At 41.4% G+C, this 13,827-nt stretch overlaps 1 protein-coding gene across 1 annotated transcript in view; it reads left to right on the top strand.

The window, feature by feature from the left end:
• ntsr1 (neurotensin receptor 1 (high affinity)) overlaps positions 1-13,827 on the top strand; it is a 63,290-nt gene that overhangs the window by 38,426 nt on the left and 11,037 nt on the right. The window contains exons 2-3 of the mRNA XM_046057614.1: positions 5,060-5,261; positions 13,546-13,630. Of these exons, the coding sequence (XP_045913570.1) occupies positions 5,060-5,261; positions 13,546-13,630 (287 nt within the window). The remainder of the gene's footprint in view (positions 1-5,059; positions 5,262-13,545; positions 13,631-13,827) is intronic.

Below are 13,827 nucleotides of genomic sequence, written 5' to 3' on the forward strand. Positions count from 1 at the left end.
CTTAGCTGGAGGCTGTTGTGCACGTCCAAAAGCACATCCACACAAGCATAATGGGGTAATGATGATGGACATAGTGCTAATGGTCAGGTAGTGAGATCCACCAGGATACTTCAGTATTCAGGCAGCACTCCTGAAACTCTGTTACTGTCCCCATCGATTACTCCTCCTGCCTTTAGAAGGTATCATGGGTAAAAATTATATCCAACTAGAGGGTCACGGTCAATGAGGACTGGTACAACCTCTTGAATTGAGTGTGATCGAAGAAATGACACTAAAGATGTTAGAGTGAACATGGCTTGTATGCTACAGGTTTTCTCAACATTGGAGACACAGTAATTTGCCACATCAGGTATGATAGTTGTGATACATAAACATAAACATGGATGGTATATAACTGTAGCTATCAGTGGTGAGGATGACACTGTACTCCCACTCATCAAGTGTAATCCTCATATGTGTGAGGAAGGCGGAGGAGGTGGCAGTACTTTTTTCAGCTCCTCCTTCCAGGCTGCTGATGCAACAACCTTAATCGATGGGTGTGCTTGTGGGATTGTCAGGAATGCTTATGTTGGAAAAGTGTAAGGATAGAGGTTTATGCTGTTTGACCATTTGATAAGTACTTCAGTTTAAACATACTGACCTCTTAGGAGAACCTGAATGTAGCCTGAGTGGCAGAGTTTACTGGGGACATCCTGTTGCTCATAAAGCTTATGAAGCTTTTTTTGGACGCCCCTGGTAAGTAAAAGTCCCATTCATTTTTCCCAAAGACAATGTTATAATCATGTGTATTATCTAATGCACCAGTACTACAGCCTGCATTCCCTGCTGGGCCCCCACTCCGCCGAAAACCTCCTCCTGGCGGTCCAAAGCTCCTGTACTAACACTGTCCCTGTGCTCCGTGCTTCCAGTCCGGGCAGAGTCAACTAAATTGACCACTAGCTGCATGGCTAAGTGGCCAAATAGATAACGTCGGCTAGTTAGTAGAAGTTAGCAGTTACATTAGCAACAAGTAAAGCTTTCTGTCCATCAGGAAACTCTGTAAATCACTGAGTTGAGGCAGAGCAGCCGAGGACATTGAGGGAAAGCCAGTAAATATTTTCGCCATAAAATACGACACAGTTTCATCTATATCACTGAATAAAATTGTGTTTTTGGATGCTAATCAGTGAGGCCCGGCTGGCCCTCAGAAATACTCTGCTCTGGGTGCGGTCTTTCGGGTGGACCAGTATCTGTCTTAGCGTGTTCTTGGGTTTAAAAAACACATCCACAAGCTTTGCCAAATGCTCCTTCTCTTGTGCTTGGGCACTTGTTGGTATGTTATCAACTCGGTGGTGCAGGGCTCTGATGACACTAGCTTAAGCTATTCGTAAGTATTAGTAAGTAGGTATAAGTATTGTTTTGTGTGTGTTAGTTTCCTGTACACTCCAATTAGCAGGCTCCTGTCCTCTTCAGTGTGTACAGCACAAAGTTACTGTCCACCAAGTGGATGTGTTATTTGAAGGCGTGCACTTCCTGAGTTTTAATTTTGACCCATGTGTCATCCACATATCTGTACCAATGGCTCAGTGCTGTTCTTCTGAAGGAGTTCAGGGCCCTGCTTTCTACTTCTTCCATGTAGATTTTGGCCACAATATGGGATACTGGTGAGCCCCAGCTGCAGTTATGCTTCTGTTTGTATCAATTGATCAATAATGATCAACAATCATTATATTGCAAATATATTTTATTCCCCAATTCAATGTGGCTTGAGATTAGTTCTGTTGTTCAGAATTTTGTCTTGTAGCATGTCCTTGTGGTTTCACCTGTCTCCATGGTGAGCACACAGGGTTTCTTGCACCAAACTTTAGCAAATCACAATGTGTCTCATCTAATTTAAAATATATTGGTGCTCTTATCAGAGTGGGAAGCTGACAGAGACTCAGTCACATCCCACAGAAAAGACAAGTGTCTTTTCCAGTGTGACAGCAGTTAGTCGTAAATCTATGATGACAAGGAGGTAAATTAGAAAAATAGGTTCTTGACACTCGATAAGAGTTATATATTATAGACAGTTGAAGCCCCAGCAGCAGTCAGGAAATGGGCCATCAAAGTCCTGTAGTCTTTGTAGACCTACAACTTATTCATTTAAGATTTTGTACACTTACAAATAGATTTTCTTTCTGTATGCATCAAAATGACTAAATATCACACACTAAACTCTGAGTTCTAATTTTCACAGTGTGTGTCACCCTTTCCCCTCCAATCATTATTGCCTAATATCTCAATTTCCTCACACTTCAGTCCCAATTATCCACATTAGCTCTGCCAGTTGTTTGGCTGCCTTTCAAATTTTTTTCTTTTCTCCCAAGCTGGAGTTTCTTTTCACCCTGGAGCCGGTGTTTGCATTGCTGCTTTTCTTCTGCTCTCCTTTTCAACTTTAATCAGTCATCAACGTCTAGGAGGCAAGGGAACCCTCAGAAGTCAGACAGCCTGTTCATTAAAGGCATTAACATTTTTCATCTGTGATTATCCCTTGGAAAAACAACAGCACTTCATCTGTGTGAGTGTGTAGTAGGTCAAGAGAGAATCAACTAGGGAAGGACTGATGTAAAAGCAGTTGCAGTTACATTGATTAATCAAATATCTACACAAATTAACACGTCACACATCCATGCATGTTTTCTCTCGCCAACCTATTATACAGGCTTCACTCAGTTACACAGTAGCACTAGTAAAAAGTCAGCTGTCAAAACTGATGTTTAGCAGCAACTCCTCTCTCGTCTTTTTTCCCTTTCGCTCTTGCTTCAGTCTTCTCTCTCATTAATCTTTCCTGTTCATTTTCTTCTCTCTCTTTTATGTTTTATAAGGAGCGAGGCAGCACAGTGTCAAGGAAATGATCTGCACCAAACTTTCCATTCCAAATTTGATCAAAGTTGGCACTCAAAATGAAAAATGAAATTTCATCAAGTGTTTTTGAGTGTTTCTCGATGGCACTTTTGAATTGCTTAGAAAATGACTGGGATGTCAATAAGTTCTCATCATTCCTTTGCCAGGGAAAACAAAGCAAGAACGGAAAACTATTGATTTATAAGTCTGCTAAATTAATTGAATGAAAGGAGGACTGCATTATATTGGTTGGAAAAAGGTTTTGAAAAACACAAAGTAGCCCACTTACTTTGCTTTGCTGCACCCCTAATATTCTCTTGTAGGTATGAATCATCCCACTGTCACCCAGTTCACTGGTGGCAGTCTCCTTCTGTTTTACTTGATATTCTCCACCACTCTTTTCATACTCTGTCATCATCTCTGTCTCTGTCTCTCACTAGGTGTAACTCAACATTTTCTAATGGCTTTTCAATGATTCTGCACCTGCCGCGAAGTATTAATCCGCAAAATCTGCATATAAATACACATAAACATTATGTTGCGTTTATAGTTTTATTAGTCAACAGAAAATGTAATTGCAACCAGGGATTTTTTTTGTATGTTTGTTTTTTTGTCCTATAGTGTCCTTAGTATTTTGGGGGTTTTAGACTAGTTTTTAGACAAAATGAGTTATTTGAATATGTCACCTTAGGCTGTGAGAGATCGTGATATTGACATATTTTACTTTTTTCCAACATTTTACAGACAAACAATTGGCAGGTCAATAATGTCAATGCTCGTTAGTTGCAGCTCTACATTGACCCCCTGTCACAGATTGCATATGTCTATAAGTGAATGTCCATCCACCTGGTTGTATGTGCATTTTCACTGTACGCATACTGTAAATAAATTGACACAGACCTTTGAACAAAAAGTCTAAATATTGCAAAAACAATTTTAGGTAGAAAAGTTGATGTATCGACAACAACAAAAAAGAAAGAAAAGTGTGCAAGCAATGGAAACAGACTTAGCCAATAAATCATGGAGCATGTGACTTTGTTGAGAACAAAATGACTTAAAAACGGCTGAAACAAAGACATGGAACACAAAAGAAATACACCAAAATCCTCTGGCAGTTAATTCACACTTAAGCTGTGAATCTTGAATAATAAGATAAACTCTGTGCCCTAACCTCTCAACATTATGCCGACTTTGCTGATTCTTCTCGCTGGCGCCGAAGGACCACATACGCCGTTTAAACTGCTGTCGAATCGTCATCCTGCTGTTGAATGTGAAGTTCATTACTGGTAACTGTAGGATAGATTGTGATGTATTGTATATAGCCGCCAAAACCAGGACACTCCAAGGATATGCCTCCTCAGACCATGATGTTGCGGGCAGCATAAAGTTCACCACAGCGTCTCCAGACTCTTTCAAGTCTGTCACATGTGCTCAGTGTGAACCTGCTCTCATCTGTGAAGAAAACAGGGCACCAATGGCAGACCTACCAATTCACAGTGCTGTGCTATGAGCACAGATCCTACTAGAGGGTGTTGGGCCTTCATGCCACCCTAAAGGTGTCTATTTCTGACAGTTTGGTGAAAACATGCATACCAGTAGCTCGCTGGAGGTCATTTTTTTAGGGCTCTGGCAGTGCTCCTCCTGTTCTTCCTTGCACAGAGGAGCAGATCCTGGTCCAGCTGCATGGTTGATGCCCTTCTACAGCCCTGTTCAGCTCTCCACACATAACGGCCTGTCTCCTGGTATCTCCTCAATGCTCTTGAGACTGTTCTGGGAGACACAGCAAACCTTCTTGCACATGGCACATACAGTATAGATGTGTTACCAGTAGTGACGAGGACACTAGCAAAACTAGGGAACAATCACTTAGGAAGGATATGGAACGAGCGATTGTCTGTGGCCACCCCCTGCAAAACCATTCCCTGTTTGAGGGTTGTCTTGCTGTTGCCATCCATTGCAACTAATACCACTTTATGACCACTTGATTGATATCCCTGAAGTTGATGTCATACTGTGAGGATTAAGCGTTCCCTTTATTTTTTGAGTAATATAGATCATCTCCTTGTGCCCTCTTAGGCAGTGGTGAGTACCTGCCTGGAGAATTTGCACCACCAGCTGTTGAAAGGAACATTCTTATTATGTATTATGTTTTATTTTTCCAACTAGTGTTTACGGCCTTTGCCTTTCCTCACAGGTAAATGCGTTTCTGTCCTTTGTGATACCCATGGTGGCCATATCTGCACTGAACGGGGTCATAGCCAATCAGCTTCTGCGAATGTTCCGCGAGGCAGAGCAAGACAACCGTGTCAGCATCAGTGGGGGAAATCCCACCATCCTGAATGCCACCATGGAGCCCAACCGTGCTCAGTCGCTTCGCCACGGAGTTCTTGTTCTCCGTAAGTGCCACCCACCCTACACACACACACACACACACACACACACACAGAAGGAAATCTGGTAATTTATTTATTTATTTTCCATCGTAGTCCATCATTTAATCTTTTAATATGAATACAGTAGAGAAGGCCACTGTAACGACCCGATCCACTACGGTATGATGCCTTTGTGCGGTCCAGCAATTCCTATTATGTTTACATTTCCTGATTTTATATATCTGATGCCAATGTATTGTATGTTTGCCACTTATGTGACAGTTTGATTGCCTACATGTCCCTAACTGTAAAGCCCAGCTCACAGTTAGAAAGTTACAGCATCTGAACATCAGTGCGAAATAGCCCACTAGCCTGGGGACATATTGAGTACTCACAGGGCTAGTTGGTGAACTACTGTAGCTTGCGAGCTAACCGCTTACACACCAGCCAGCCAGTACGTGCTAGCTTTAGTCAGTAACAATAGCTCTTTGAGCTATAGTTTGTTAACTGTCAGTTAGTAAAGTAGTTCCAGGCTGCCTGTCGAATTTAGCAAGACTGCTCCAGTTTGGTTCTCCAAGCTGTGAAGGATTTACTTCGGCCCTGCGAGCACATCCACAGTTACTCCGATTCCGCTGAAATTAACTGATTTCATTATGAGATTCAGCTGGTTTTAAAAGCTGGTGTGACCAGACCCTCAACCTTAAACATCTACTAGTAAAAAGGCTATTAACTTGACCTCAACCTGTCTGCTCTTGAGCCCACACCACCGTGCAGCAGTAGAAACAGACAACACACTCAGAATTCAATCATAAATACATTCACACATAGTTCAAAGATATCAAGCCCTTCGTAAATTAACTTGTTTGCTCTATCCAACTGTCAGTGATCTGCACTTCATTCACTCCAACTGAGTAAATGCTGCAAAACCACCGTATTCATTAGTGTTATCTATTCATTGAATGACAGTTAATTTGGAAAAATAAATCAGCATGCTAAATGAGACTGTTGGTTGTTTGAGCTTGACATTTTTTAATGGATTTTCAGTGATTCAACACATTGGTTGCTTTCAAGTATTAATCCACAACATTTGCATATAAATACACATTTGTTTTGATATGACAATATGTATTCTCTCTGACTTCATTAAAAAGCTGAAGTGAAAAGAAAGTTTTGAGAGAGATAACATGCAACAGAGTTTTTAGTTTTTAGTAACAGTAACATGTGAAGGACCCAAATGCAGATGACTGAGGTAGAAAAAAGATGCAGTTCAAAGATTTAACACAAAATGGAGGTACAACGGCTTATGGTAAGGTAGGAAAGGGTCAAAACCAAATGGCAGCAGTCCAACACAGGCTGAAAAGTCCTAAAAGACAAAAATACAAAATCCAATAAACTAGCCAAAGGATCAAAAAAAGCTGGTTACAGGATTTAGATACTCAGAGGCTTGAAAACAGTAACATGAAGTACACAGAAACTAAACTTAACTATCTTGCAGAGAAAGAAAGGCAGTAAACTAATATAAATGGTGTGTGGCTGACGAGGGAATGAGATTCAGGTGAGGATCTTGGTGGTCCAGGGGCGAGTTCAGCGCCGACAAAACGTAGCAAAACGTTTTTTTCAAAAACATTGGTGCCTCGAACACCTTGTTAAGTATGCAAACGCACTGCATTTTCTCGCAGCTGATTAGGTAACACCTGTGACACACCCACCAAAGAGTACTGCCACTTTCCGCACCAACCAAACCAGTAAAAGTTGGGGAATTCTCTCTGAAAACATCCACAGTTATTTCACTATACACGGAAGTTTTTTGGGGAGGAGGCCTGCCAGTCAAATCTTTTTTTGCTTTGCTCAGGAGGTCTTTCCACTTTTTCTTCACATCACTCTCTGTCCAAAAGCAGTCTGAGTCGGAGCAATCATTAATCACCTCCATTATCTGTCTCCATGCTGTTTGTTTCTTCTTGTTAGTTATTAAGTTTGATTGCTTGCCAGTCAGTAAAATTTCCTTGTCTTTTTCTTTGATCCTCCATTGAAACAGCTGCAATTTAACAAAATAGCAGAAGATAGTTTACAACGTATCCTAGCAACGCACACTACTAGGCAACAGCTATAGTTCCGTGGCCATTCACATGAACTCGCATCGCTAAGACCAGGCGTAGTTAGGCCTATAGGCTTAAGTTCAGTTGGTGCAACTGACGTTAGGTCAATTCTAAATGCTGGTCTTAACTAAGACCTTCTTGTTAGCTGTTAGAACCAGGCTTAGTAAAGCCCTGTTGGTGCAACCGGCTCCAAGTCTGTCACAACGTCATGTTGTGTCAATCACATTTACACAGCGACTCAGAAACATTCATCTGTCATTCAAGAACATGGAACAAGTTTGATTTCAACAGGTCAGATAGTAATATTCATAGGGATGATGATGACGAGGATGAGGATGAAATAGAGGATGAAGACAGCTCAGCCACAGCAGAGAGTTGTGACAGCCTTGGGAGGTTCCTTCAGTGGAGAAAAACAAGGAAGGAACTGAGAGAGACAGAGCGACAGCATCGGGACAAATAGAATAATATAATTCTGTGACATCAGCCTAAGTGATGCACCTGAGCAATCAGCTGGTACACCTGGTATTTATTAGCTGGTGCTTCCTGACCCTTCTTGCCCCTGATGTTGAAAGACGAAAAGCTTGGGACTGTAACAATACCTCTGCATTTTCTTTTAGAATAACTCTACTTTAATATGTGATATTTTTATATTGTGCATATACAAATATGCACGTTTCTCTGTTTAATGAAAGGACAGGGAGGAACTCACAGATCTCTCTCTCTGACATTTCTGGCATTTCATTAGGGATTTCTAATAAAACTCTGTGTTTGTCTATAATGATTCGCCATTCATTGTTCTGACCTCTGTCATCATATCACAGATTGAATTCGAAACTTAATTGGATCAAGGTGAATGTAGAGCCCAGTTTTCTCTCTAATACTCCCAGTTACAGCAGATGTGGCTGAGATCTGTCCTGATGCCCGAAGAGTAGTGCTGAACTTTAGTGAAAATCTGATTGGTGTGATAATACCAGGCAATTTCTCTTAAGGAAAAATGATTTTGAAATGATTTCTCACACTACTTAGACTGTGATACCATCTTTATCAAACAGATGTAATGAAGAGACTGACTAATCTTCACTGTAATGTGATTCAAAACTTTCTGTACTGAACTATAAAAGTTAAATGAGACCAGAATGGGGCACAGATTCCTTCCTCCTCTCTCTGTCTTTCTTTAACATAATTAGACTAGCAGTGTGTGTGTTTGTGCGTGTTATAATGATGATAATGATTCCAATAGATCTCAATTATAAAACCAGGTTTTCATAATTTGACTCTTTGTCCGGCTGTTTCAGCATTTGGCAGTTTCAGACTTTACTAATCACTGTACCGCACTCATTAATGACAGCTGTCCACAGAAAGTCATGCTTTCCAGAAATAGCCAGACTTCAAGACAATAGCTACCCCGCACAGTTTTCTTTTCACCACAAAGTGGTGTGGTCATTTAGTCTGTTTAACACTAATTCTGTGCTGCAGGGATGTTTGTTCATTGTGGAGTATATGCACAGTGTTCTAATTGATTTTCATTCAGTATATAAACACACAACGAAATTTGTATGCCAAAAAAGATCTTCCTTTTCTTCTTAACGATTTACCTTGTTCTGGAGTCCATAGTTAATGCGTCAGTTCAGACTTTTGTTGGCTATTTTTTCTTAGTTATGTCACAAGGTCAAGGCTGCAATCACTTTTTGGCAAGTGGAAAACTACCTGTTACTGCTTGCATTGGCCCTTTAAGGGGATTTCAACAGGTTAAAAGGACTGATGAGCTATAATCAGCCATAACTCAAATATAACAGTCATGACTAAAATCAATTCATTTTGAGAACCTTTAAGTCACAAGGTAGGAGGTGGAATCAGTTTTTTGGCAAATGCAATACTACAAACTACATATTTCAACTGGGAAAAGGTGGACTGGTTGGCACAGAGCAAGCATAATTAATGTCATAAGGATAACTGCAAGAAAGACACTATTTTATTTATAGCCTAACCCAGCTTTGAATCATGTTAAATAATGACTACATTCTGTTTTCCAAATATAAACATAGGCCTACCAAACACAAATTTCATTTGCAACAATAGGCTAATTTTATTGCGTATAATAACGTTTTGTCAGGCCTGATAAACTGCAACCACTTCAACTGTGATTATTCCATTACAAGAAACATGAACGTTTCACAAAGACATAGCTTACCAAGGACATAAAGTGATGCTTATTTTCACGTTATGACTGAGATAAAAGCAGCTGTAGATATAGGGTGTTTCAGCTTTGCCCACGGAGGGCAATCACTTTTCGTCGGATGTTCAGTTTTCGGTACGACACCTGTCGCTTCCTCCAGCGTAGGTGACACTGACATCAAAGAAAGTCGTATGCGATGACGTTCCGCATGTAAGTATGGGCTTAGTTGTCAAGGGAACGCTCTCAGAATGTTGCAGTTTGTTGGAAAACGGCGCACATTGGTCTGACTTTCTACGACTCGACCCGACGCGACTCGACAAGTCAAACTCTAAACATTCCATCTGACTGATACCGACTGGCGGCGCACACTGATCCAACAGTTGGTGTTGGGTTGGAGTTGATCGGCGTTTGTCGGGGCAGTGTGCAAGAAGCCATACACACAAATCAATCAGGGGTGATACTCTTCTGCTGCTAAAACTGGGCCCTTTAAAATAGTTTACATTAGTACAGGTATGGCTTAAAAGGTTACAGCATTTATGTACTATAGAACAGCTGTTTTCAAGTGGCTACATAGTGGTTGTAGACTGTTTAAACCAAACAAGTCATTGTAGAGAACAATAATAAGGGTATAACAAAAATAAAGGGTACACTTAATCATCACATTCATCATGTCAGTTAAACTTCAGGGATTGTCAGACCTTACGCTGGTGCAGTCAATCCTGGGTTCCTCCTGGTGCAGGATAATGCCCAGCCTCATGTACCCACAGTTTGTAGACAGTTCCTGGATGATTGAAGGCATTGATGCAACTGACTGGCCCTCCCATTCCCCAGACCTGAATCCAATTGAGAACCTCTGGGATATTATGTATCTGTGCATCTGACGCCAACAAGTAGCGCCACAGACTTTCCAGAAGCTCACTGATACCCTGATCCAGGTCTGGGAGGAGATCCCCCGTGACACCATCTGTGTCTCATCAGGAGCATGCCTAGACGTTGTGAGGAGTGTATCAGACACGTGACAGTCATACATGAGTCACAATATGTTGCTGTGGTGAAGGTCTCGCAAAGTTTACTTTGATTTTTGGTGTGAATCCAGCCCTCAGTTGGTTGCCATTGACTGAGAGTAATGCTGAGGGCTGGGGATGAGTGTGTGGCTGCAGGAAAGGACTGAAAGGCGAACTGTGACAGCTGATTGTGAGTCTGTGTGTGTGTGTGTGTGTGTGTGTGTGTGTGTGTGTGTGTGTGTGTGTGTGTGTATGTGTGTGTGTGCGTGTGTGAGTGTAAAATCACCAACTGACAATGATTAATAGCAATAGGCAGAGAGCTGAAGACTGCCATGTTGGAATAGACTCCAGACAAATTATATCCATGTCTGCCCCTGAGTTGTTGATGGATTACATGAGTGTAGCGCAAACACACATATTAACACATTTGGAACCCATTCTGGTGCTGTCCTCTACCACTGTCTTTGCTGCCTGTCAGTGTGTGTGTATCTAAGCATTCCTGGACAAATCCTTTTTAAAAATGTGTTGACATTCCAGCAAACACACACACATTCGTACATCCACCACACAATAGAAAACAATCAGTGCTGGCGAAATTGTTTGAGTGTTTCTTGACTGCACGTGTCGCCTGAAGGATAGCTAAGTTGTACTTCACCACAGAGCCACAAGACAAAAGAAAAGGAAATGTATGTTAGACCAAGATGTATTCAATCCTGACAGGCATTCAAATTGGGAACGAAAGTTAAATCTCAGTTGGGTAACTGGTTTATGATGCAGTGATAAGAGCCCCTTTCAAGGTTGTACCGGATGAGCATCCTGCAATGTCCAAGACCAAATTAGCAACATCTAAGAGAACTGAGTTGTTGTTCACCCAGTAGTTTCCATAGAGGTGCACATTTTTTTTCATTTTCTGCAGTGTACTTTTTAAAAACAATTCAGTGGGGCTAGAAATGTCATTATAACCTGCCGTGTGTTGCTTTGAATTCTGGTGATAATAGCAGGGTTCTTTTAAGAAGCTGCTAGGGATCCAGCTGCCACTACAGCAGTAGCCATTACCACCATGGGCTGCCTTTCACTATTCAAACATATTGTGACTAAGAGGTAACACGTTTTTATGGAACACAGCGAGTACTATCGAGTACTACTACTACTACTACTACTACTATGGATTTTTATAGAGACATGAGGCTGATCTTCACAAATAACCACAGACGAACTTTGACTTTGTTCTAACTTCCCTACTCCGCTGTCTGTCCTCTGTGGCTGATTACATCCACACTAGACTTCAGTTAGAATCCCTAATTTAAACATCTGTAATGGTTTTAATGACATTATAAATTGCCTGTGGATATTTGCTCCCTAGCTAGGTGGCTGCGGCCAGGAAGCAGTTGAATTATTTAAAGCCCCTGTCTTCATTAATTTGAGCCTATGGCAGTTAAATAGTCAGTGTTTAGTTGATTAATGACTCTACAAACTGAAATAGTGTTTTTCCTAAGTTTCAGAATGTTTCCTCTTACACAGCAGGTAACGTGCACTAATTTACATTTGCAGAGACTGCAGTTCAATTACAGATGCTTCCAAAGATATAATCTAATATAGACACTAGATGAGGCTGTTCTGCAGCCAGCATTACTCACTTTTTCCACTTGTAGAAGTAGTAGCTGGTACCTCCTTTAAACTTTGCTACACTTTTGTTTTTTATCTGTTTTTTTCTGGCTTTATTGCTGAAACTCGTGTTACCTATGACAGAAATACAGTAATTGGAAATGAAAGACAGGGTTTTTGGATTAAAGAGCAGCGGACCAGGCACCGCGGCAGGTGCTGTGATTGCTCAGAAGAGAGGTAAGAGAGCCGGGACGGGAGCCATGTTAGCCCAGCTTTGACTTAAGGCTGCTCCTGAAGATCCTGTCTGGACAAAATGGGACTCTATTAGGCCAAGCAAAAGAAATCAAAAATTGTTGTGCGCACATCTTAACAGAGACCTACTAGATCAACTTCCCAGATCAAGCACTCGGCAGGCGGCCCGTGTCTGGGCTGTCAGCGCAAAACTTCAGCCAGATGAGAGGAGGAAGACTCTGTGTTGTAGAGACTAGGAGGACTGAGCTCAGGTTGAAAAGACAGTAAAACCTCTGCAGGACAGTTTGTCCTCTGACGAGTGTACCGCCTTGTCATCCAATCACAAGAGTATGGATAAAAATGCAGTGACAGATGTTAGAAGAGAGGAAAAAAGAAAGAAAGAAGCACCCCAGGGTACGGGATAATCTTGTTAAAGAAACACAACTGTTTGAATGATTTCTGCCGTTCTCTACCCAAACTGCTCATTCTGCCTTGCTAAAGAGAGTTGGGCTATTTTTGATGTGTTATTGATTTTGGTTTAACTTTGGTTCTGTTTAAATGAGGAATGCTGTCATGCATGTGGGCATCTACTCGGAATGTAAATTAATACTAATACATTCTTCAGATATGAACAAATAAAAACAGCATCTGATTTTTTTTTTATGTCAACTGATTGATACAATTTGTTATACCACATTTACACAGTCAAAACACAGACAACATACGAACACTGCCATAATTTGTTGAGTTCATGCTGCATTGCGGTTGTAGGATCGCCAATATCCTCAAATCCTTTTTAGAAACAACATGATGCAAAACAGGACAACAAACAACAACAACATAAAATAGGCTAAAGCAGAGGTTTTCAAAGTGGGAGGTGGGCCTCCCCAGGAATTTGGTGGGGATACAGGTGATGAGAGTGTTGCAGTAGTCTAGACGGGAAGTGACAGGGACTGGCAGGAGGACAATAGGAAGCAGGCAGTGATCCTGGAGCACAACACAAGATACCATGAGGCAAAAACACACAAAAGCAGAATCTTGGCCCAGAGGACTACCAGTTAGGCTTTCTCAGTACAAATCTACATTTATAGTATTTGTTCAAGCATGCATCAGTTTTGGGATTTATGTGCATATTGATCCCTGTCTGTCTACTATATATGTTTGGCTTCTGATGCAATCTCTCTCCTTCTCTCTAGGAGCAGTGGTCATAGCCTTTGTGGTCTGCTGGCTGCCCTATCACGCTCGCCGCCTCATGTTTTGCTACGTCTCTTACTGGTCCGAGTGAGTAACGATTCTTCTCAGCCTCTCATGCGAAAGAAATCTCCAGTAGTTTATTTGCTCACTTGATCTCTGCAGAAACACACCGATGCTCCATATTAAATACACACACACACACACACACACACACACATGATCATTTATACAATCTTTCATATATGCACAAACCCTAGTACGCGATCGCACACACACACACACAC

This window comes from Micropterus dolomieu, linkage group LG08, assembly GCF_021292245.1.
Source record: "Micropterus dolomieu isolate WLL.071019.BEF.003 ecotype Adirondacks linkage group LG08, ASM2129224v1, whole genome shotgun sequence".
Taxonomy (NCBI): Eukaryota; Metazoa; Chordata; class Actinopteri; order Centrarchiformes; family Centrarchidae; genus Micropterus; species Micropterus dolomieu.